The sequence below is a fragment of the Olea europaea genome, chromosome 3, assembly GCF_002742605.1.
Source record: "Olea europaea var. sylvestris chromosome 3, O_europaea_v1, whole genome shotgun sequence".
Lineage (NCBI taxonomy): Eukaryota > Viridiplantae > Streptophyta > Magnoliopsida > Lamiales > Oleaceae > Olea > Olea europaea.
In genome coordinates, this window is record NC_036239.1 from 15,369,969 (window position 1) to 15,393,412 (window position 23,444).

At 34.6% G+C, this 23,444-nt stretch overlaps 4 protein-coding genes across 4 annotated transcripts in view; 3 read left to right on the forward strand and 1 right to left on the reverse strand.

Moving 5' to 3' along the window:
- The window catches only part of LOC111387152 (probable protein S-acyltransferase 14), a 6,369-nt gene extending 4,025 nt beyond the window's left edge, over window positions 1–2,344 (reverse strand). Inside the window, exons 1-3 of the mRNA XM_023011690.1 lie at window positions 1,844–2,344; window positions 1,015–1,225; window positions 832–923 (exon numbers count right to left, since the gene is read on the reverse strand). Coding sequence (XP_022867458.1) covers window positions 832–923; window positions 1,015–1,225; window positions 1,844–2,053 — 513 coding nt within the window. The 5' untranslated portion in view covers window positions 2,054–2,344. The remainder of the gene's footprint in view (window positions 1–831; window positions 924–1,014; window positions 1,226–1,843) is intronic.
- A 1,604-nt stretch (window positions 2,345–3,948) lies between these two features.
- Window positions 3,949–6,879, forward strand: LOC111387137 (vestitone reductase-like). The gene is made up of 4 exons (XM_023011671.1): window positions 3,949–4,146; window positions 5,184–5,714; window positions 6,114–6,309; window positions 6,573–6,879. Exons 1-4 carry the CDS (start codon window positions 4,020–4,022, stop codon window positions 6,709–6,711), a joined length of 993 nt encoding a protein of 330 aa, XP_022867439.1. The 5' UTR covers window positions 3,949–4,019; the 3' UTR covers window positions 6,712–6,879.
- A 9,238-nt stretch (window positions 6,880–16,117) lies between these two features.
- On the forward strand, window positions 16,118–18,781 carry LOC111387146 (vestitone reductase-like). Its single transcript, XM_023011681.1, has 4 exons — window positions 16,118–16,335; window positions 16,956–17,483; window positions 17,891–18,086; window positions 18,282–18,781. Exons 1-4 carry the CDS (start codon window positions 16,209–16,211, stop codon window positions 18,418–18,420), a joined length of 990 nt encoding a protein of 329 aa, XP_022867449.1. The 5' UTR covers window positions 16,118–16,208; the 3' UTR covers window positions 18,421–18,781.
- Window positions 18,782–19,285: 504 nt separating this feature from the next.
- On the forward strand, window positions 19,286–23,444 carry LOC111387160 (peptidyl-prolyl cis-trans isomerase FKBP43-like). Its single transcript, XM_023011700.1, has 10 exons — window positions 19,286–19,456; window positions 19,648–19,721; window positions 20,060–20,292; window positions 20,558–20,697; window positions 20,968–21,277; window positions 21,562–21,654; window positions 21,770–21,973; window positions 22,126–22,362; window positions 22,888–23,170; window positions 23,299–23,444. Exons 1-10 carry the CDS (start codon window positions 19,444–19,446, stop codon window positions 23,407–23,409), a joined length of 1,698 nt encoding a protein of 565 aa, XP_022867468.1. The 5' UTR covers window positions 19,286–19,443; the 3' UTR covers window positions 23,410–23,444.

Sequence of the window (23,444 nt, forward strand, 5' to 3'; positions counted from 1 at the left end):
CCCCAAACCCCCCCCCCCCCCCCTCTCTCTCCCCCCCACGGGCGCAAACTTAGAAAGTTTTCAGCGGCCACTTGTACAATTTTGTTCCAAGGCTTCAACAAGAAATATTACCAAATTCCTCAGATACATAAGAAAGTTATCAAGGCGTAGAGAAAAGAACAAGCAGCTTTTCTTTCCCTTTCTGGAAATTGAATGCAGAAAAATTGACACAGGGTTGGACAAGTAACCCAAACATCTTCAAAAAGGGTTAACCACAAGAATTTACAAGCAAGAACTGTCTATTACGGGCAGAAAATGGAGGAAAACCCACTAGTTACATCCAAAAATCAGCCTGTCATTTTGTGTGAAAAAATCAGATACTTCCATAAAATCGTTTGCATTCAAGTGTTATTAATTTCAAGACATGAATATAAGGATTCTTCAAATTGAATCGATACTCCTTTATCTCACGCACAAAGATATATATTATCTCACTCCATTATTCAATTACCAAGAGTCCAGATAGAACTGATAGTAATAAGTTTTTCCTTCTGAACTTATGTTGCTCATATCTGTAAAATTATTCAACATCATAGAAGATGATAGGTTCAGTATATTGAGAGTTTAATAACATGCTAAGTACACAAAGAACTAGTGCCTAATAGAAGAAGAAACGGACAACTCACTCCTACAAGATAGAAACTTCAGAACAAAGCAAAAAGTATTCGAAATAGCAATTTTTTTCCAGATAGAAAAATGAATCGCAAATGAAGCATTAATATTAAACCAAACATAAACATCAAAATGAACCAAACCAACCAATAGCACTTCCTAAAATTTATGACATCTTACCAGGAAGAGAAGGAAATACTTGTAGTTCAAAGCTCCAACACAATTGACAACCCACACACAATGATGGTCCATTTTGAGCACGCACCTTTCACCTGAAAAGGTAGTTCAACAACAACTATTCCTCTTAAAAGCAATTAGAGAATGCCGTGAATACTCGTGATAGTAATGTAAGGAGTAACTCACAAACAGAACAGTGATGGCACCGAGGTGGTTTTAAGTTGTTGCACTTTCTACAAAATCGAATTCTTCCGTAATCTGAATCCACTGGAAATTCCGCTGAGGTCAATGGGTCAGTGTCCCCTCTTTCTTCGTCTAATGTTGTCCTCCAATTTGGCAGCACGCTACCCGGGTCCGTAAAAACCACAGAAAAATAACTCCATAGTAGCATCACCAACTGAATGATAAAACTACTCATTATTGAGTTCCATTCCATATTGTAGTAGATCACAAATCAATATCCCAATTTACAACTATTGAGCTTAAAGTTATTACGTAAACCATCAAATTCTAAAAATCACAATTATTTCGAGAAATAAAATAAAAATTGAAAATAATTCTTATTCTGACTAAGAACTAGAATGATCAAATTGTGACCCTTAGTAACAATGAAAACAGTAAATTTCTTAATCCATAGATTGATTACCCATCAAATCAATTAACAGCCAAATGGAGAAAGTTTAAGATTATCCAATTTTCAGCTAAATTATATGATTAATTTTAATTTAGTTCCAAAATTTAGCATACCAGAAACTTTATCTTGAAAGCAAACAAAAACAGCTGAATTTCCATATATGATAAAAAGCAGGCTTCAGCTTTAAGCTACTCTCCACCTAATCTAGATGTTTTACTAGCCACGTCAACTTATAAATAACCAAACACTCACTACACATCAGCTCAAAATGACCAAAATAACAACTGGATTTCTACAGTCAACCATCAAAATCCATCAAACAAACCAGTACAATTCAAATACGAAAATTTTCAATTGCCGATGAAATTAAGCAGTTCTTACCAGGCAGTGGAACAAGATCAGGACGACAAAAGCGACCAGCGAATCAAGCCCGCCCGCAGCTAGCCCCGGGCCGTGATTAGTGATTACGACGGCGTAATACGTCACCCCAACGACGCCGAGGACTAATAATATCATGATCGAACCCAATCCCCTCAAGGCCGTACAGAATTTGAATACATTCCATGCCATCACCGCCCCGGATCTATACATAATAAAAAAGTCACCAAATAATAATTGAACTCTTACAAAAAGAAGGGGGATTTTTTTCAGTTGTAATTTTCAGGAATGTAACTTATTTTGGTACTTCTTTTGTGAGCTGGTAAAGTTGTTAGGGTTTATGGATTCCTGTTGGACGACACGAGCATTGGCAATGTCCATAAGCACAATCCAAGGGGGAAAAGGAGGGGAATAGAAATTAGAGGGCTTTGGGCTTTAATAAACTGCAATCGACACTCTTTTATAGGCGAATCACATTACAGGTCACCCAACTTTGACTCGAGTTTCATGTTAGTCACATTTCTAGCGTTCAGGAAGGAAAACAAGCATTTGGTACAACCAAGCAAGCTATTGAGATCGTTAAGGCAATTTGGCAAGGCATTCATATAAATAAGTTATTTTTGGACATGTTTGAATTTTATTTTATTTTTGAAATTATTTTGTTCTAGTAAAAGAGCCTTTATGGTTTTATAATAAGACACTTTTACAATAAGCAAAAACACTGACAAACATGTTCTAATTGGTGTTTGTTATCACTTCAAATCAAGTGCTTGTTTCAATTTCATTATACATTGTTGAAAATGTAATGTAATAATAGGGGTGTCAATTTAACTCGTTGATTCAGACTACTCGTAACTCAGTTAGAAAAAAGTCAAGCCAACCCTGCTCGAGGCTCGGGCCGAGCCCCATTTTAGGATGTTGGCTCGAGCCCGAGCCGACAATTGAATTTAAAAAAAAAAAAAGAAAAAAAGGTGGCATGTTGCTACCTTGCGTTTTAAAGGCAGCAATTATTATAAAAATAAAAATAAAAATCGATCCTCCTCTACTCAGTTCGGCTCGATAAGGCCAAAGCGAAAACTCGGGTCGAACCTGAATTTTTTGGTCGAACAAAAGCTCGGCTCTGGCCCGAAAGAGGTTCACACCATTTTACTCGAGCCTAGCTCAATTTTTTGCTCGACTTGTTGACATCCCTATGTGATATAAATAAGTGGAGGACAATATTAGCCCCCTATTTGGTAGGAAATTACAGTCTAGATTTTAATTTAGGTTAAAATCAATATTTAATTTTAACCACATATTATATGACAGTCATAACTTTTTAACCACACATTTCATTAAATTTTATCAAAATTTAATAAAAATCAAATTTTTATCTCCATCGAATAAGGGCTTAGTATTGTACAGAGAGTCCTAAAATATGAAACTATTAAGGGAAGTGGTATGTGTACACAACGGTGTATACAAAGTATTACACCCCTCACATGGAAGATGGCCCACATACAGCAAAATATTCGTGGGCTCCCTTCATATGAGGAGGGTGTAATCTATTGCGTAATCCATGAGGTGTATATATAGGATAATCCAACTATTAATTAGGTCAATATACTAGTTGGTCAATAGTTTGTACATAATCCTAAAATTTCCTATTTTCGGATTCATAATACCTTGACCCAGTCAAGTTTTCTATTTTAGGATTCTGTACAAACAACTCATAGGCCCTGACAATACTAATAGACAAATTGAGTAGTAGTTATACGAAATGTGTGATTATTAAACTTCTATATAAAGCTCTAATTATAATGAAAAGCAAATATTGAGTGTGGAAAATTTAGGAAAAGAGTGTTGTTGCTCCTGTTTAGTTCAACTCAAGCAATGAATTAAAATTTAAATCAAATTTAATAATTAATTATTATCACATATTTTATGAGATTGACAACTTTTTAACTATACATTTCATCGATCTTTACAAAAAAGTACTAAAAATTCGATTTTTATCTCAATAAAACGTAACACCTCTGTAATAATTTGAAGTTGGTGGGTGGTCACATCATATGAGAGTGACACTCCACTTATTCTTCACAAGAATACAAGGTTATCTTCTCATTTTGTCTCTCACTAGTCTAGTAGTGACTACCACACACTGCAAAAAGTTAAAATTACAGAGCAGAGAGAGAGAGAGATGGAAGGGGAAAGCAAAGGAACAGTGTGTGTAACAGGTGGAACAGGATTTGTGGCTTCATGGCTCATTAAGAGGCTTCTTCAACAGGGTTATTCTGTCAATACCACTGTCAGGTCCAGTCCTCAAGGTTAGTATCAACATAGTCTAGTTTGTCTATAATATCTGAATTATACAAACTAATTCTTCACAGAAAAATTCCAGAAGACCCACACGGAGGTGGGTGGGATAGATATTTTTTGCAATTTTTTACCCCTAATGGGGTGCCCCATGTAAGTGTTCGATAGGGGTTATGTGAATCCCCACCTGTACGTATAGTATGGCTCATAATATCTGGATCATGTTATATATGTATAGAGGTTGACACAATCGTCTACGCAAGATTGACTCTTAAATCTCATAGAGTTTGATATTAAAAGATCATCTGCTTAAGAGGTGTGGCTCTAATTTTTTCTGGTTGATAGTGACGAATAGGATATGAGATCATCCATTTCTTTGAGAAAATAAATTAAAGGCTAAAAACCAAATATTTATTTGTAGTTTCAAAAGCCCAACAATTAGTTTTCTTATACTCGACATATCCAATCCAACTTCAAAATGGCGTTAAATGCTGATTTTATGAGAAAGTGATACTTCAATTGGATTTGAAAATTTCAAACAAAATCAAAGTAACGAATAGTGTTCCAGCAAATTTGGTGTAAAGCTGTTAAGTTGGTGTAATATATCCAATTATAATTATTTTTAATTTTGTCTTTCATTTTACACTAAAATAAAAATAAATATTTCTAAACTATTAGATTTTTCAGGAAAATAAAACATTGACCAAAAAGATTATAGATATTTTGAGATCCTTGGCCTTGAAATAAATTAGCTGTTGAGATTCTAAAAATAAAGAAAGAAACTGAATATTTTTTTTGTTGTGACATTTACTGTAATGTGTTGGGCTATTTTAATAAAATGAGTTGGAGATGGTCTTAGAGATTAATCAGTAGTCGACTCCTCAGGTGTCGGGTTGGGGGAAATTTCTGAGTTTTCAATATCGTCTAGTTTTGTTCAATACTGTAAGTTTTCTATTTGATTGTAAAACAAGATGAGCTAAACAAATCTGTTGATGCTGATATATGTATCTAAGCATCACATACTAAAAATTGTAGCATTTTACTGCAGACAGCAAGGAAAAAACTAGTTACCTCACAAGCCTTCCCGGTGCATCTGAAAGGCTACGAATTTTCCAAGCAGATCTCGACAAACCAGGCAGTTTCGACTCAGCAATTAAAGGTTGCATTGGTGTATTTCATGTTGCTCACCCCATCGATCTCACTGAAAAAGAAACTGCAGAAATGAAGATCAATAAATCCATTAGTGGCACTTTAGGCATTCTGCAGGCATGCCTCGACTCTAAGACCGTGAAACGAGTTGTTTACACGTCAAGTGCAGCCACGGTTGTGGATCACAACAAGGACTTAGATGTGGTGGACGAGAACTTGTGGACTGATGTAGATTATGTGAGACGGTCCATTGATAATAATTTTGCAGTTTCTTACATCACTGCTAAGACGTTAACAGAAAGGGCAGCTCTAGAATTCGCAGAAAAGCATTCGTTGGATCTTGTCACTGTAATTCCCACTTGGATACACGGCCCTTTCATATGTTCTCGTTTGCCTGGCTCAGTGAGCTCGTCGCTGGCTATGATCATCGGTATGTTTATAGACCTGCTTTTAATTACCTCGTCTAAAATTTTGAATTGCTAGCGAGGGGATACACTTATTTAAATTGTCTCCATGAATGGCGTAGTTAGACTTGAGCTTGCTAGCTACTTGCCTACTCGAGAGAGAGAGAGGTAAGTTTTGTCTATTTCAATCACACAAATCAGGTTTCTTTTTTATTGAGATGGAGTTTTCTTCACCTGAAATAAAAATAGTTACATTTTCATGTTACACGCGTGTTGATTCTTCGACTCACATGACAATGTTTCTTTTCTCTATATACTAAAAACATGGCGGTCCAAATCTCGCCTAGCTAGACTGCTATTACAAAAATTAGTTTCATGCTTGAGCAATCTTCTATATTTCGTTAAATCTCTTTTACTCTGTGCAGGTAACCAGAATGTGTTGAAGTATACCGAAATTATCTCTTTTGTGCATACAGATGATGTGGCCAATGCACACATCTTTCTTTTCGAGTGTCCTAATGCCAAAGGGAGGTACATTTGCTCTGCCGTGGAGATTACAGTAGACAATTTAGCTAAATTTCTTTCCACGAGGTACCCGGAATTTCAAATACGAAATGAAGAGTGAGTTTTAACACCTATCCTGGCTCTCTACTTATTCATGTGAGAAGAGTTGAGATATCTCGTCTAAAATCTCAAATTTTAATTTATATTTTAGGTTCATCTTTTTTTATTAGAAGCCTCATGCATGCACAATTTTCCTGTTTTGACGCCGCACTTGAATTCATGACTTTTACCTGCTGTAGAAAACATATTTATTTAGTTATTTAAATTTTGTCAACAATAAGAAAAGCACGAATTAAAGCCATCACTATATTTTCTTGCAGGGATTTAATAGAGAGAGGACGTAAATTATCTGGCATGTCATCAAAGAAACTCTTGGATACTGGTTTCAGGTACAAATATGGCCTTGAAGAAATGTTTGATGAAGCAATTCAATGTTGCAGAGAGAAGGGATTTCTCTAATTATAATTTATATTTGTATATGAAGTCCTATCTTTTTCCCACTTTTCGTGTCTTTTGCAGCACTCTACTTCTCTTCTTGTCCATAAACTTTCAGGATGCTATTTTGTTGTATGCCAACAATGTTTGCTAGCTTCAATGATGTGAAAAACTAGGGTTTTTCAATCTCCATCATTTCGCTGTATAATTCACTTGATCTTAAAAAAGTGGCAATGAAAGTCCACTTTAAGCGTCCCTAGAAACACATTGCATGTGTTCAAAATTCACTACCAATCATGAGATGTAAACTGGTGTTGCTAGGATCCGTTTGAGTCTCATTGTTTGTGGAAAATAGCCATTTTTTTTGTCTCCCCTTTTAAAGAGTTCTTGGGGGAAAATGATTTTTGTTGAAAATCTTCGAGAATGTCGTGCGGTAATTTACAAAAATAAATAGCAAATAAATATTCGGGCAGAATTTCGACTTACAAAAATTAGCGCAATAAACTAGAATGAATAATGGTCGAGGCAAGAGTTCGACTCTTTCTCCTTAAGACGAAAATGCCCCACACTGGTGTTGATAGTCTTCTGGCACTCGTCTCTCAAGATACAACGACCTCGATTTGTAATAGTAGCACTCCAAATTACAAGACCCGACGAACCTATTATATTTGATCTCTCGAGATCGGAGGACTAAAATGCACGAAAATAATGTTTGAGACTGAAATGCAAATATATAGAAACCGGCAGGACAGAAAGACAATATCGCAGGAGAAGGGAAGTAGAATAAATTTTCTAAAGTGAATAAAAACATGGGATCTGTGGTCTATTTATAGAAGTTGAAAGATTGTGCCCCAAAAAACAAGACAACCGAAATGTTGTGTCTTAGAACATACATAACCCATTTGGACAGACAGTTAAAATTGTCACCAACCGCCAATTTCTAAAAGAATCCACGTGTCTCGCACAGAAAATTCGGGGAAGAAAAAATAAATAATATAATAAAATATATTATTTAATTAATAAAATAATATAATTTAAAATATTATTTTACCAAAAATATATATACCAACTGGGTCAAGCCCAAGCCCACGACCCTGGCCCGTGCCGACCGATCAGGCAGCGGCAATAGCGCGCGAGTGTGGGCTTTAGCTGAATCTACTAGCATGTAGGTCATTTCCCCTCTAAAGACTAGTGATACCTCTTGGGGCCCAAATTCAAGTCCTTAACTTGAGTTATATAAAGTTGTTTCTATTCTTCTAGTTTTCTTATGTGGAATTGCCACTTTCCAATTTCCCACCAATTTTTTATTTTCAATTTATTTGAACTTCAAGTGATCATTTTTTGACTTTAATTTCTCATTCACCTTTAATTAGTTTTTAGAAATAAATACATATATTAATTCTACTCATGGAGTAGAATGCACTTGGCCAAATAAATTATTTATCAAATTAACAGGACCCACATAAATAATTGGTCAAACCAACTAATCATTCCAATTTTCCAACAATCCCCCACATAAATGAAAATTAATGTAATAAATAATGCAAACCCTAACGAGAGATTGGGCGAAAAGTTATTGCATCTGGATGGGTACCTAATGGGTTTGAACCTTCCATAGTAGTATACTATCGGATTTATTTGGCTAATCAGTGAACGTGATGTCATGAACTGTCAACTGTTATTGTAAACCAAAACAATAGCATCAACACAATAACCTTCATAATATTTTCGAATTCTCACTGTCATGTTCATTTTGGCCCTAAACAACTCTTGGATTTCATAAGTGCTTTAAAGAATTCAAACCCTTGAAACATTCTCATGTAAGGCTGTAAGCAAAAATGGTAAAATCGAAAAATCGAAAAATCGAACCGAAATCGCATTTTAGAAACTGTCGATTTGGTGCCATGTGGACCCGATCAATGAAATGATTTTGAACCAAACCAAATCGGTCAAAATGATTTGGTTTAGGTTTGAAAATTTTAATTACGGTTTAAAACAAAACTAGACTGGAAAATATATATATATATATATATATATATAAATGGAGTTTTTTGAAAATTCATCCAAATATGTAAAATTCAATAGTTTGTCATTTGTGGGTATTTTGTCAATTTCTAATTTTCTAATACATATATATTATTATTACCTAATAATCATAATTTATATCTAATAATCTCAAAATTAATATAATCTATCAAAAGATCTTTTCCTCTTTAGAATTCAGATGAACTCCAACCGACACAGTCGTGAGCCACCGCCACCATACACACTTCTTCTTCAGATTTTTTTACGCCACTTCAAAGTTGAATTGTAGTCCATTACACCAAATCGGAGAGAAAGAGATCATATACCTTTGATGATAATATTTGCTACGAATAAAGTTTTAAATCAATAATTTTTTTGAGCAAACTGAGGTAAGAATTTGAAATGAAATGCGTTTCGTAACAACATACAAACGTAAGCTTGTGTATTTGTTATGTTAAGATATTATAAATAACTGATTTATTATTGTGGTTGGTTATTCCCTTTGTCTATTCAGTAACTTTTTTTCAGATATGACGATCACGAAATCTTGTTAGATATCATTATATTTTTTGGGCCTTATATCTCGTTTAATAAACTTGTATTGTAACGCTATCATAACGTCATTAGCCTAAAAAAGGTGAACAAAAATGAAAAAAGCTATGTTTTAGTTTATTGTAATTTCACTTTGATTTAGTAGATATTTAAGTTTATAGTAGATATATTAACCCCTGTTCGAGCCATATTTTTCGTGTTATCATAATGAGAAAATTGATCGTTGGAAATGAGGCTGGGTCCCACGCAAGAAACAACAGGTCAACAATTGCGGTTGGACTTGTGGGATAATAATCCAAATTTTTATTTTTTTGTCCCAAAATTTGATTCAAACAAGGGCTTAGATTGTTTTAAATTTATTGTCAGTAAAATATAAATATATATTGAATTCAATGAATTAATATCATAAAAGTAGACAGACAAAAAAATATGGCGAAACTGACGATTTAAAATCAGACCAAACCGTTAGGTTTTGGTTTGAGTTTTTTTCAAACCGTTCAAAATGGTTTGGTTTAGGTTTGAGTTTTTCTCAAACCGGTTTAAACGGTTTTGTTTGAAAATTTGTCAAAAATCAGTCAAACCGGACCGCTTACATCCCTAATCTTATGGAAGCGACTGCATTTCACATTTATATAGGTGATTTCCTATTAAGAGTACCTACCATACTCCACTTGGATAGTTCAAGATATAGGAATCATTAAAAGCATATCTTAACCTAAAACTTTCTGTAGATAGCACTTCTCTTATCATAGGAATGGGTAGGAGTAAACTTCGAAGTGCTTTTTGAATCTTCATAACTTAGTTGTCCCACCAAGATCTTGGGATCTCCAGTCAGCAATGCTGAGTTATCATTACAAAGATCCTTACTTAGTAGGCTTTAAGCTCATTCCCCTTGATAGACAGCACATTTAATCTCTTGGTAAACCTTTTGTCAGCGGATCCGCGAGATTTTCTCTAGATTTTATATAATCTATGGAAATGACACCATTCAAGATCAATTGCTTAATTTTATTATGTCTTCGACGGATATGTCGAGACTTACCATTATACATACTACTTTGTACTCTATCGATAGCCAACTGACTAACACAATGTATACTATCTGCAAGCATAGGTTTAGGCCAACATGAAATATCCTCTAAAAAATTATGAAGCCATTCCGCTTCTTCTTCAACTTTATCTAAAGCTATGAACTCTTATTCCATCGTCGATCGAGTTATACACGTTTGTTTAGATGATTTCGAAGATAGGGTCGCACCACTGATGATAAAGATATAACCACTAGTGGATTTTGAGTCTTTTGTATTTAATATACAGTTAACACCCTTCTAATACAGTTGGATATCTTGTATAATGTAATCCAACATTTGAGGTGTATCGTAGATATCTAAGAACCCTCGTCAATGCCTTCCAATGGACATTATTTAGATTACTCGTAAATCTTCTAAGCTTGTTCACTGTATATGCTATATCCGGACCAGTGCATTAGACTACCTATTATTTGAGAGTACTCCAACTGAGATATAGGCTCACCATTATGTTTGGCCAAATGTAGACTTAAGTTTGCTGGAATTTTAACTGGACTTTTATCATATACATGAAATTTCTTAAGCACAGTCTCAATTTAATAAGATTGAGATAGAACAAGTCCCTCAAATATCTTAAAGATTTTAATTCCTAATATTACATCTATAATACTCATATCTTTCATGTCAAAATATTTTGTCAACATTTTCTTGGTAGTTATTATGATATCATGATTACTACTCATTATTAGCATGTCATCAATATAGAGACATACAATTACATATGCACTAGGTGTGGTTTTAATATAAACACATTTATCACATTCGTTAATTTTAAAGCCATTTGACAATACAGTTTTGTCAAATTTTTCATGCCACTGTTTTGGTGCTTGCTTTAATCCATATAGTGATTTAACGAGTCTGCACACATTTTTCTCCTGCCCAGGAGCAGTGAACCCCTCAAATTGTTCCATGTAAATTTCTTCATCTAACTCTCCATTTAAGAAGGTTATTTTAACGTTCATCTGATGGATCTCTATATTAGGCAATGCTGCAATTGTAATTAATACTTTAATAAACATTATTCTTGTTAACGGAGAGTGTGTGTTGAAAAAATCAAGACCTTCCTTTTGTTTGAACCCTTTAGCTACCAATCTGGCTTTATATTTATCAATTAATCCATCAGTCTTTAATTTTCTCTTGAAAATCCATTTACAACCCAACGGTTTGTTACCTGGTGGGAGATCTATCAGCTCCCATGTATGATTCTGCATAATAGAATCAATTTCACTATTTATAGCCTCTTTCCAGAATGGAGCTTCTAGACTTGACATAGCTTCATTGAATGTCCTAGGTTCATTTTCTAACAAATAAGTTAGAAAATTTGGACCAAAAGATGTAACTGTTTTTGACCTTTTATTACGTCTTAGTTTTTCATCACTTTGATGATTACCTATTGTAGTATCATAAGTTCATTTTTATGAATTAATCTCTTTCCTATCCTTACAAGGAAAAATGTCCTAAAAAAATACACAATTTCTTGCTTCAATAATAGTATTTTCATGTATGTCTGGAATGTCGGACTTATGTACGAGGAACCGATATACACTACTATTATTGGCATATCCAATGAATACACAATCAATTGTTTTTTGCCCTATTTTAACTTGTTTAGGTTTTGGTACTTCTACCTTAACTAAACACCTCCACACTTTCAAATATTTGTACGAAAGTTTATGACATTTCCATAACTCATAAGGAGTTTCGTTCTTACCTTTATGTGGTAATTTATTTAAAATGTGCTTTGCTGAGAGAATTGCTTTCCCCCACAAGTTTTGAGGTAAACCATAACTGATTAACATAGCGTTCATCATCTCTTTAAGAGTACGATTTTTGCGTTCAGCAATACCATTTGACTGAGATAAATACGGTGCTGTAGTTTGATGAATAATCATAGAAATTGAACAAAATTCTTCAAACGGTGCCTCATATTCTCCACCTCTGTCACTACGAATAACTTTTATTCGTTTGTTAAGTTGATTTTTAATCTCATTCGTGTACTGATTAAATGCTTATAAGGCCTCATCTTTGCTTCTTAGCAAATATACATAACAGTACCTAGTGCAGTCATCTATAAAAGTAATAAAATACTTTTTTCCTCCTCTAGTTTGTATGAACTTTAAGTTACATATATCACCGTGAATGAGTTCTAGAGGATTTGAGTTCCTTTCCACTGAATGAAACAGTGTTTTAGCTAATTTAGCCTCTACACATGTTTCACATCAATGATAATGATGAAATGAAATTGAAGGCAATAGATTTAAACTTACTAATTTACGTAGAGTTTTCATATTAACACGTCCTACTCTATCATGCCATAAGTTAGAGGACTCAATCAAGTAAGCAAAAGATTTATTTTTATTAATATCAAAATCACGAAGTACAGGCATTACATTTATTTTGAATAGCCCATTGGCTAAGTACCCCTTGCCCACAAACATGCCACTTTTTGGTAAGTATAAACTTATTAGACTTAAATACTAGCCTAAACCCATTTCTACTTAACAAAGCTCTGGATACCAAGTTTTTGCGAATATCAGGAACATGCAACATATCGACGAGAGTTACTTCTTTTCCTGATGTCGTCTTCAGCAATACTTTACGTAGACCAACAATTTTGGATGTTGTCGAGTTTTCCATAAATAATTGTCATCCATTGATAGGAGTGTAAGATGAAAACATCTCTTTATCAGCACAAACATGTCGAGTAGTGCCTATGTCTGCGAACCATTCTCTTCGATTGTCCACCATATTTGCTTCAAATACAACAGGTGAGAGCATTAGTTCAAACACACCGTAAGACAATTTGTCTTCCTCGGTCAAGTGTACTTGGTCCTTTTTGTTTTGCTTTTTCTGTCGGCAATATATATCATGCAAGATGACAGCAACAGTAGTTGTGGAATTGTGAAATATAATGTGTTCACGATATTTTTTCTTTATTTAACTTAATCATTTAAAGTATTTTCAGATTCATGTCGCTGCTACTGTTACTTATGGACTAAGTTGATGGCGGGAAAAAAGGGTGAAGTGGGTGAGGACAATTTTATCCTTGTTTATGGAAAAAAAAAGGTATTTTTGTATTTAATTAACGGAAAAACTGACGGAATATGGACGGAAGGACGTCCAGCGCAAAGAAAGGTTGAAAATGAGGGCAAAAATGCCAAAAAATGAAAGGTATGGACGTTTTCCACAATAGACTTGAAAGGTAGGGACGTTTTGTGCCAATTACCCTTTAATTAACGGAAAAACTAACGGAATATGGACGGAAGGACGTCCAGCGCAAAGAAAGGTTGAAATGAGGGCAAAAATGCCAAAATATGAAAGGTAGGGACGTTTTCCACAATAGACTTGAAAGGTAAGAACGTTTTGTGCCAATTACCCAAAATTAAATAAATCAAACACATTTAACCGACATTTTCATGCAAATAAGTTCTACGCAATTGAATTACCAAGAATTTATTTTTTTTCATACAAATTTCATGCTTGCAATTAAAAACACATTTAATTTTAACGTTTGATTTTTTTAAAATAAAGAGCATCTCACTTTTAATCTTGAATAATTCTAAAGATAATTATATTTTTGAAAAATATTATAAGTCATTTTATAATTTTCAATTTAATTCAATTTTTAATTTTATTCACACATTCACACGTACTACTAACTTGGAAAAGAAATTGTAATATGAAAGAAATGATTAGTGGACAATGTTATATTTTTGAAAAATATTATAAGTCATTTTATAATTTTCAATTTAATTCAATTTTTAATTTTATTCACACATTCACACGTACTACTAACTTGGAAAAGAAATTGTAATATGAAAGAAATGATTAGTGGACAATGTTAGTATTGTTAGGGATTGCAAGCTATTTTTGTATAATCCTGAAATATGAAACTATCAATTAGGTCAACACATTAGTTTGCCATTAGTCTTTACAAAATCCTAAAATATGAAATTATTAATTAGGTTAATGCATTAGTTGGTAATTACATTATGCGTTAACCTAATCTATAGTCTCCTCTTTTAGAATTCCATACAAATAGCTCGCTGGCCTTGACAATACTAATAGGCAATTAAGTAATAGTTTTGGCCCGCCCCCCGGGGCATAGTCTAGTGGTGTAAAAGACAGGAGTGAGGTTATCTCACGCCTTCCTGGCAGCCGCAGTGTGGGGGTTCGATTCCTGAAACATGGAATTGGACTCCTTGTAAGCGCAGTGTACATGCAACTCTTGTTCCCTGATCTGTTGGGGCACATCCCGCGATTTACCTCCCTCACAAAATTCTAAGGGCGGGACGGTGGGGACCCTCAAGGTTGGGATTCAACCTCTTTTTAATTAATAGTTTTGGCCCTCGTGGGTCATTCGAATTGCATGGTTATCGAATTTGAAAGCGAGATTATTCTAATTTTAATATAAATTTATAAAAAAAGGGGTGTTGTCTCAATTTGATTCAAGTTCAACGCAAAAGGTAGATGAAAATTTAAATCAAAATTAATAATTAATTATAATCACATATTTAATTAGACAAAATTTTTCAATCCTTTATTCTATTTTAATTGAAATTAATTAAAAAATGATTTTTATTTAAAGCTTTGTAATCATTTAAATTTTGGTGGGTGCTCACATTTCACGAGTGCGAGGTTCCATCTACTCTTGACAAGAGTTCAAGGTCCTGGATACATTTTTTCTATTGATGACTCCCACACATAGACGGCAAAAAGTTCAAATTATGCACCATTCACACTTGCAACATAACAAATGAAGGCTGTGCTATATATATATTTGGGCGTTGACATGCTCGATTACACACCTCATACTGCAGGGGAGCCGCACATATTTTTTGATTTGGTGCTAGCCTCCCTTCTTGTAAGGGACATGTAATCGGGCATGTCATATCCATCTATATTGAATTGTCGATACAGAAATGATAAAACCCAATTTGGTTGAATCAAATACGGGTTTTCAATAAGAAATCAAAGAAGGGAAAATACTTATTTTTTTTTTTTTTTGAGATAGTAATCAATATTAGGATTTGGCTCAGGATTGCCCATTTTTATTAATTACGGGGTTTTTCTGAATTTGAAAGTAACCACTTAGTAGGTTTTCATACCGAGGCTCAATCCAATTAAGTCCGTAGTGTCTACCAATTTCACCATATCCCCCTTCCCTTTGTTTTGAGATTAGGATTTTATTGTCATGTCATTCCTCGTGGCTTCATAGCTCATCAAGATCTTCTTCAATTAATTATAACTATATATTTGTTGGAATATAAAACTTTTGAATTACACATTTTATCGATTTTTTTCAATACCTATTAAAGATTTAATTTTTATCGAAACCAAATGCAACACCTTTGTAATAATTTGTACAATCATATTTGGTGTACAACAAGTTTTACATTTTGACATGTGATAATGCACCATTGGACAGTTTAAAAAAAAATTCTCACCGAGTCACTTGTTGACAAAACAATGATGTACAAAAAGAGCAATGCTACTCTTATAGAACCAGGGTGCTGCCAGACAACACATATACGTGGAGCCCGCACATTTTTTTTTTTTTTTAATATAGGTGGAACCCTTGCACAATGAGGGTCCTGTAAGTGATATGTGACAAAAGTCCTGTACATTGGGTATTGCACGTACAAAATGTGTATAGAGGGCGTTATCCTAATTTGAAGTTGGTGAATGGTCACATCATGTGTGGGGGAGATTCCACCTACTCTTGAAAAGAGTGCAAGGCTTTCTGTTCATTTTGTTCCTTTTACACCACACATACACTGCAAAAAGTTCATATCATAGCGCAGGGAACGCTCTACTCACACTAGCAAAATAACAAATAGAGAGAGAGAGAGAGAGATGGAAGGGGAAGGCAAAGGAACAGTATGTGTAACAGGTGGAACAGGATTTGTGGGTTCATGGCTCGTCAAGAGCCTTCTTCAACATGGTTATTCTGTCAATACCACTATCAGGTCAAATCCTCAGGGTTAGTATCAACAGTCTAGATTCTCTCTAATATTTTAATTCCAGGATTAAGCTCTAGTTTTGGTTTAATTACTAAGTTGTTAAGTCTTGTAGAATTAAGAGTTGTGGCTCGAGTCCCAAATCATCGTTTCCATATTTAAGCGGCCGCGTGGGAAATTTTTTTTTTTCCCAAGTTTCCAATATAGTCTAATGTTGTGTATCGGGCACCTATAACATTATAAGTACCTTATCAAGTATCGGCTATTTTAGCAACCATTAGCAGGGGTGGATATAAGCACGGGCTCGACCATGCTATAGCCCATGTCTGCCCTGAAAATGTCTACTTTTTTTGTTTAAAAGATAAATCTATGTATATTTGTATTGTAGTCTGTGTCCAAACTCAATGCTGGATCCACTACTGATCCATTAGCAACAAAATTATATTTAGTAAAATACGTTTCAAACATGATACGTCGCTAGACTAGTTAGCGTTGCTATTTGTGAACAGTGGGATCAAAAAATATTGATCAAGCTTTCTTAGGATTGTAGAAGAAAGACGAACTTACAAATCTTCTGCAAGTAGTTATACATTTCTATGCACCAAATACAAAAAATTGTACCCTTTTATTGCACTGCCTGCAGATAGCAAGAAAAACACAAGCTTCCTCACAAGCCTTCCCGGTGCATCAGAAAGGCTGCGAATTTTCCAAGCAAATCTCGACAAACCAGATAGTTTCAACCCAGCAATTAAAGGTTGCATTGGTGTATTTCATGTTGCTCACCCCATCGATCTCACTGACAAAGAAACTGCAGAAATGAAGATCAACAAATCCATCAGTGGCACTTTAGGCATTCTGCAGGCATGCCTGGACTCTAAGACAGTGAAACGAGTTGTTTACACTTCAAGTGCAGCCACGATTATGGGTCACAACAATGATATAGATGTAGTGGACGAGAACTCGTGGACTGATGTCGATTATTTGAGACAGTTCATTAGTCGTTTTGGAGTTTCTTACTCCATTGCCAAGACATTGACAGAAAGGGCAGCTCTAGAATTCGCAGAAAAGCATTCGTTGGATCTTGTCACTGTAATTCCCACTTGGATACACGGCCCTTTCGTATGTTCCCGTTTGCCTGGCTCAGTGAGTTCGTCACTATCTATGATCATTGGTATGTTTCACATGTTTTAAACTATCTCGTTTAAAAACTTAAACTGTGCTAGTGAGGGTATTGTATTTATTTCTTTAATTATTTCCATAAGCTGGTGTAGTTAGACTTGATCCTACTAGTTATTTTTAGCATTATACTCGAAAATATCATTACTGTTACTCTAACAAGCACGAAATATATGCTTGCATATTCGTGGAAGTTAGATATGTAATTATTGGAATAATATCGTACTCTCAGTCTCTCGTATTTTCATGTTACACGCATGTTGATTCTTCGACTTACACATGATAATTTTTCGTTTCTCCGTACACTAATAAATCAAAACATTCCAAGTCTCGTCTCGACTTCTATTCGAATGTTCAATTTCATTCTCAAGCAATCTCCTATAACTCGTTTAATTTGTGCAGAAAACAATGATGAGATGAAGTATACTGAAACTACAGCTTTTGTGCATACAGACGATGTGGCCAATGCGCACATCTTCCTTTTCGAGTATCCTAATGCCAAAGGGAGGTACATTTGCTCTGCAGTTGAGATTACAGTAGACAAGTTAGCCGAATTTCTTTCCGCGAGATACCCGGAATTTCAAATACGAAACGAAGAGTGAGTCGTAACACCTTTAACCATGACTCTCTACTTATCTTCATGTAAGAAGTGTTGAAATATTTAGTTAAAATCTTAAATTTTTACAGACGAGGCGAAGTTAATCATCTAGATATAAGACATGTTTATTTATTTATTTAAATTTTGTCTTAAAAAAAAATCGCAAATTAAAGCAATCACTATATTTTCTTGCAGGGGTTTAATAGAGAGAGGATATAAATTCACCAGCCTTTCATCAAAGAAACTCTTGGATACTGGTTTCAGATACAAATATGGCCTTGAGGAAATGTTTGATGAAGCAATTCAATGCTGCAGAGAGAAGGGAATTCTCTAATAATATTTCCAATGAACCGAATGAAGTCCTTTGTTTTCTCTTGCATGTATTTTGAAGCAATCTACTTCTCTTCTTCTGGTCCATGAAGAATTTCAGGATGTTAATTTTGGACGCCAATAATATTTTCTAGCTTCAATGATGTGAGAAATTTATCGAGTTATCGAACCATGGTGTAAAACTAGCTTGACACCCTTTGAGGTGTGAAAATCAAGGTCAATGATTTGAACAATTGTTGTTAAAATCAATTGTAAAATTGGGTGTCAAGTCAAAGAGTGTAGAAAAAGTTGTCAACTATGATGTAAGTATAGCGAAATTGGGTTGGAATATGTCTTTTTTCTTGAATGCATACCCATTACAAGTAGTACTCCAGTTACTTTTAAAACATTTTATTATGACTTGGACATGATATTTTCTTCGAGCTCGAGTGGTAACAATTCAATCGATTACATGATCATGTTTTGTGATTGTCAATAGGTCACTAGCTTGAACCGAGTTAAGCCCTTAGCCTTTGTCCGGGTTCAATTTTCTAAAATTCATTTTTCTTCAATCTCATTTTTAACCACAATTTTATGGGGTTCACGATTTTATATTTTATTAATTTTTATCAAAATTTACTAAAAAATTGATTTTTAGCCGAACTTGTTATACAATTTATAATGTTCAACTTTTTAACAGTTTTGATGACTTGTATAATTATAACAAAAGATTGACGATGAACTTTCTTCTTTTTAAATGTAGGGTATCATTTTTTTTTACTCATGCAATAGATGGAGGACAAGAACTGCAATTAGTAAAAAAAGTATACTAAAAATTGACGCCAAATTAAATTATTTTTAAAATTGAATATACAGAAATACGTACCAAAATCCCCAAATAAAATCAAAAGAAGAAATCAACTCCCGCTTCAAATCATTAGAATTTCTCAGTCCCGCTAGGGTTTACGCATAGAGGTAGCCGAAAAAGACAGAATCATTTATACATATAAAGAGCAACCGGCAATCAAAATCTTTCCGACTTCAAGAAATGGCTTTCTGGGGTCAGTTCTCTCACCTATCCCACGGTTAATACGCATGTCAATACTTAGTTTCAACTTCTAAATTGTATGATTTTGGATTTTTAATCATATTTTTTGTTATCGATTGATCGAAGGAGGTTTTCTTGGCTACGTTTGTGTTTCTTTTTTTGATTCCGTAATGATTTTTATTTATTTTTTTGGTTACATGTCAGGAACGGAAGTAAAACCTGGGAAGCCGGTGACTCATTCTTCTGGAACTGCTGGAGGAAGGCTCCGGATTTCTCAGGTAAATGGGAGAATAGAAGTCCTTTTCAGTTTTGAACTCTAACTTAACTTCGTTACTGAATAGGGCATATTTATCGTTTATCATTCTTTATGTATTGTTCTACGTATATGGTTAAATTTTTGTTGTAGATGATATATTTCACGTTTAATTGGAAGAATTTTCTGTAATTAAAAGTTGAAGGTATGAATAAAGATGATAATGCCTATATGCTATGCTGTTACTTGAAATTTGAATTTATTAATTGCTAGATTTTGGCTTAATTTGTTTTTAATTTGGGGTTCATTTTTAGTTAAATTTTGAATTAAGGTTGTGATGTTGTATATCGATTGACTGTTTAGGCAACATTGGGAATTGGTGACGCCACAAAAACAAGTTTAGTTCAATGTAATGTGGGCAATAAGAGTCCAGTTTTGCTCTGCGCATTACTGCCCAATAAAACGGAGTCATGCCATTTGGATTTGGAATTCGAGGAGGCTGTTGATGTTGTTTTTTCTGTGATTGGTCCGCGAAGTGTTTACCTAACTGGTTATTATGTCAATCACAGTCGGCATTTCAATCCACACAGTGATTCGTATCCTTTTTTCTGTCTAAATCTCTTCGTGTTCAATGTAGTATTCATTTTGTTTAGGTTTAATGTTCTGTCATTCAGTATTTCAGGGATGTGAATTATTGCATACCTCCCGACATCTCATATATGCCCCGCTAAGGCCAAACAAAAATGTTCAATATTTTTATCTTAATTGCATTGGCTAATTTAGAATTAAAAATCCTCATTCATTGTCTTTAACATGATTTTTAGTCCATAGATTTTCAGCTTTCCTTTATTGACACAATAGAGAATCCTTTGGGGTGGACATTGAGCATACTGGGACTGAGGGATCCAATCACTGCAGTGATGATGATAAATACGAGGATAGTTTCATTGACGATGGTGAATTACGAGATTTATCTCCCTCTCACATTTCAGATAGCGATGGTATCTTTCACATATTATAAACTTTTTCTTTATGCTCTTCTATATAACTTTGCACTCCTCAATAGATGCCTATGGTGTATACTTTAAATGCTATGATTTCAGGCCAAGATATTTGAGGTCATTGCATGTCAGGGCACTGTTCATAAATTTATTGAGGCACAATTTGACACTATATTAATCCATTTCATATTTATTGTTATCATCCGCAATAATCATATAAATGTATTCTGAGGATTCAGTTTCTGTTTGGAACTTGTGTTTTGATTCAAGAAATCAAGGAGACAATGCTGGAACATGGAAAGCCCAAGGGTAATGAAAGAAGTTTTAAACGACATAAGAAGAAATATCAAGTTATTGAGTCAGACGATGATGCTAATCCACATGAAAGTGAAGATGAAGATAGCTACCTTTTATCTGTATTTAGAAATAGAAGAGCTGCACAGACGACTAAATCAGAAGCTGGAGAGAAGACTGGTAAGGGAACAGTTGAAACCAGTGATAAATTGGAGGATGGTGGCACTTCTGGCAGTGTATCAAAGGGAAAGCCTGATGATCTAGATGTAGTTGGTGAACCAGAAAGGTAACGGTGCATGTGATCATAGCCAATGCCTGCTTTTCTACACAATCATAACCTTTTCAATTATTTTCCTGTTTTAAACATGATTTTTATTTCTATTTCATCTACAGCCAACTTCCTCTATACGACCATACTTGTAAATATGTGCATCGTTTTTGGGAGCAAACTTATCTACTTGCTGTCTTTAAGAACTTAATACAAAGAAGTTGAATATTTTTCTTTTGCAATTTTTCAAACACATTTTCTCAAATATAACCATAAAGATGATCTTTGTTGCATATTTTCAGAGAGGCAAAGCTACCTCATAACACAGTGCTTCCTTCCAATGGCCAGGATCCCATTATGGATAATGGGAAAGATCAGATTCAATCTCTTGCCCTGTAAGTCTCGTCTATTGATGAACTCTTTTATATTGTGCATTTTGTTACTTTTTTTTTTAATATCAATCTACCCTGCCATTTGTTTACTTGTTGCCTTAATTTGTCCTGAGATCAGTGTAAAGCCAAAAAGGAAAAGGAGAGAGCGATTTAAGGAGGAGGAGACACTTGCAGTCGAAAATGGCAACTGTAATGGTGTCCTTGGAGAGAATAAAGATGGTGTCCTTGGAGAGAATAAAGAGCAGGAGGCTGTTGTAAAGTCTGATAAGATGGACCCTGATCTTCATCTGAGAAATAAAACTTACCAGGGCCCATCTAATGCGTAAGAAACCTTATTGTTTGTTCTGTTCACGCTATCAATGCATGCACGCGTTTTTCACTCATATGTTGCATAGGTGCACAAATATCTATTCTTTATATTGGCAATTCTTATTGTTGACCTCAATAGTGTTCTTACTGTATTAATTCAAGCAGGGTAGTTGATGGTGATTGTTCAGTGCCTCCTGCTGAAATGAGCTCAGAAAATTGTCGGAAGTCAAAGAAGCAAAGGAAGGAAATTGGGTTGGAAGGGTCAAAAGTTGAAGGCAATGGTGCAAGTTATGACAATAATTCTAATGGTGTTGAATTCAAGCTAGATATTGCAAAAACTGTTGGCATGTCTAAGGATTTGCAAGCAACAAATGGAAAAAATAAGGAACCTACTGTTTATAAGTAAATATCTCAGCTTTTTCTAGCTTCAAGTTCTTGCATTTTACTTTGATATTATCAAAAGTGTTTCATGGCACCCATTCCCAGTTGCTCTATATTCTTTACTTTCAAATTTCTTTCTTTTTATTTACGTGTCTGATGTCTCTGAGAGTGTGCTGGGGTGAAGGCAATCCTGCAGCTTCTGCCTGGAACATTTATTTCTTTAAAGTAAAAAAACTTGAAATAACCTTAAAGTTGCAACGAGCTAATTTAAGAGCATGTTTGGCTTAGTGTAACAGTGAAAAAAAATAAGCCCATAATAGCTGGCTTCTACAAATAAACACAAAGCCAACCATAATCCAACTCGTTCTGAAATGCTATAAGCAACTAACTTTTATGAATTGTTCTCCATTTTTGCCTGCATCATGAGGTTCCCCTATCCCCCATCCCTTCTCCCAACGGCAAATGAATGACCTGTTTAGGATTTTGCCCTTACGGTTTCTGGATTTTACATTACCATTATTTTAAAGCCTGATTTTCAATGTGCAGAGATATCGGCATAAACTCTCACTTAGTAGGAAGTCAATCTGAGAAGAAACTTGAAGGGAAGCAGAAGAAGAAAAACAAAAACAAAAACAAAAGCCCGAGGGATGGTGACTCAAACATTGGCACGCTTGAGATAAATGCAAATGAGGAGAATACATTCATGAAACGAGAGGATTGGAGTGCAAATGTTGAATCATCTCAGCAGAGGACTTTATCTAGTGGATTGAAAATTGAAGAGGTGGCAAAGGGAGAACCAGGTGGAAAAATAGCTGCTCCTGGGAAAAAGGTATGTGTAAACCAACTCAAAGATTATCATCTTTGAACTGTTATTGGTTTATGTATGCATCAAGTTTGAATCTGATATATTGATGAACAAGTTACTGATTATCATTGGCTAAGTAAACCTCTCTTCAGGTTACAGTTTATTATAATGCTATGTTAAAGGATAGTGGGCACATTTTTGACTCAAATTTTGGCAAAACTCCGTATAAATTTCGACTAGGTACTTTATCTCTGGCTCTGTAAACCCCTCCCCCCCCAACCAAAATATGTGTGTGTGT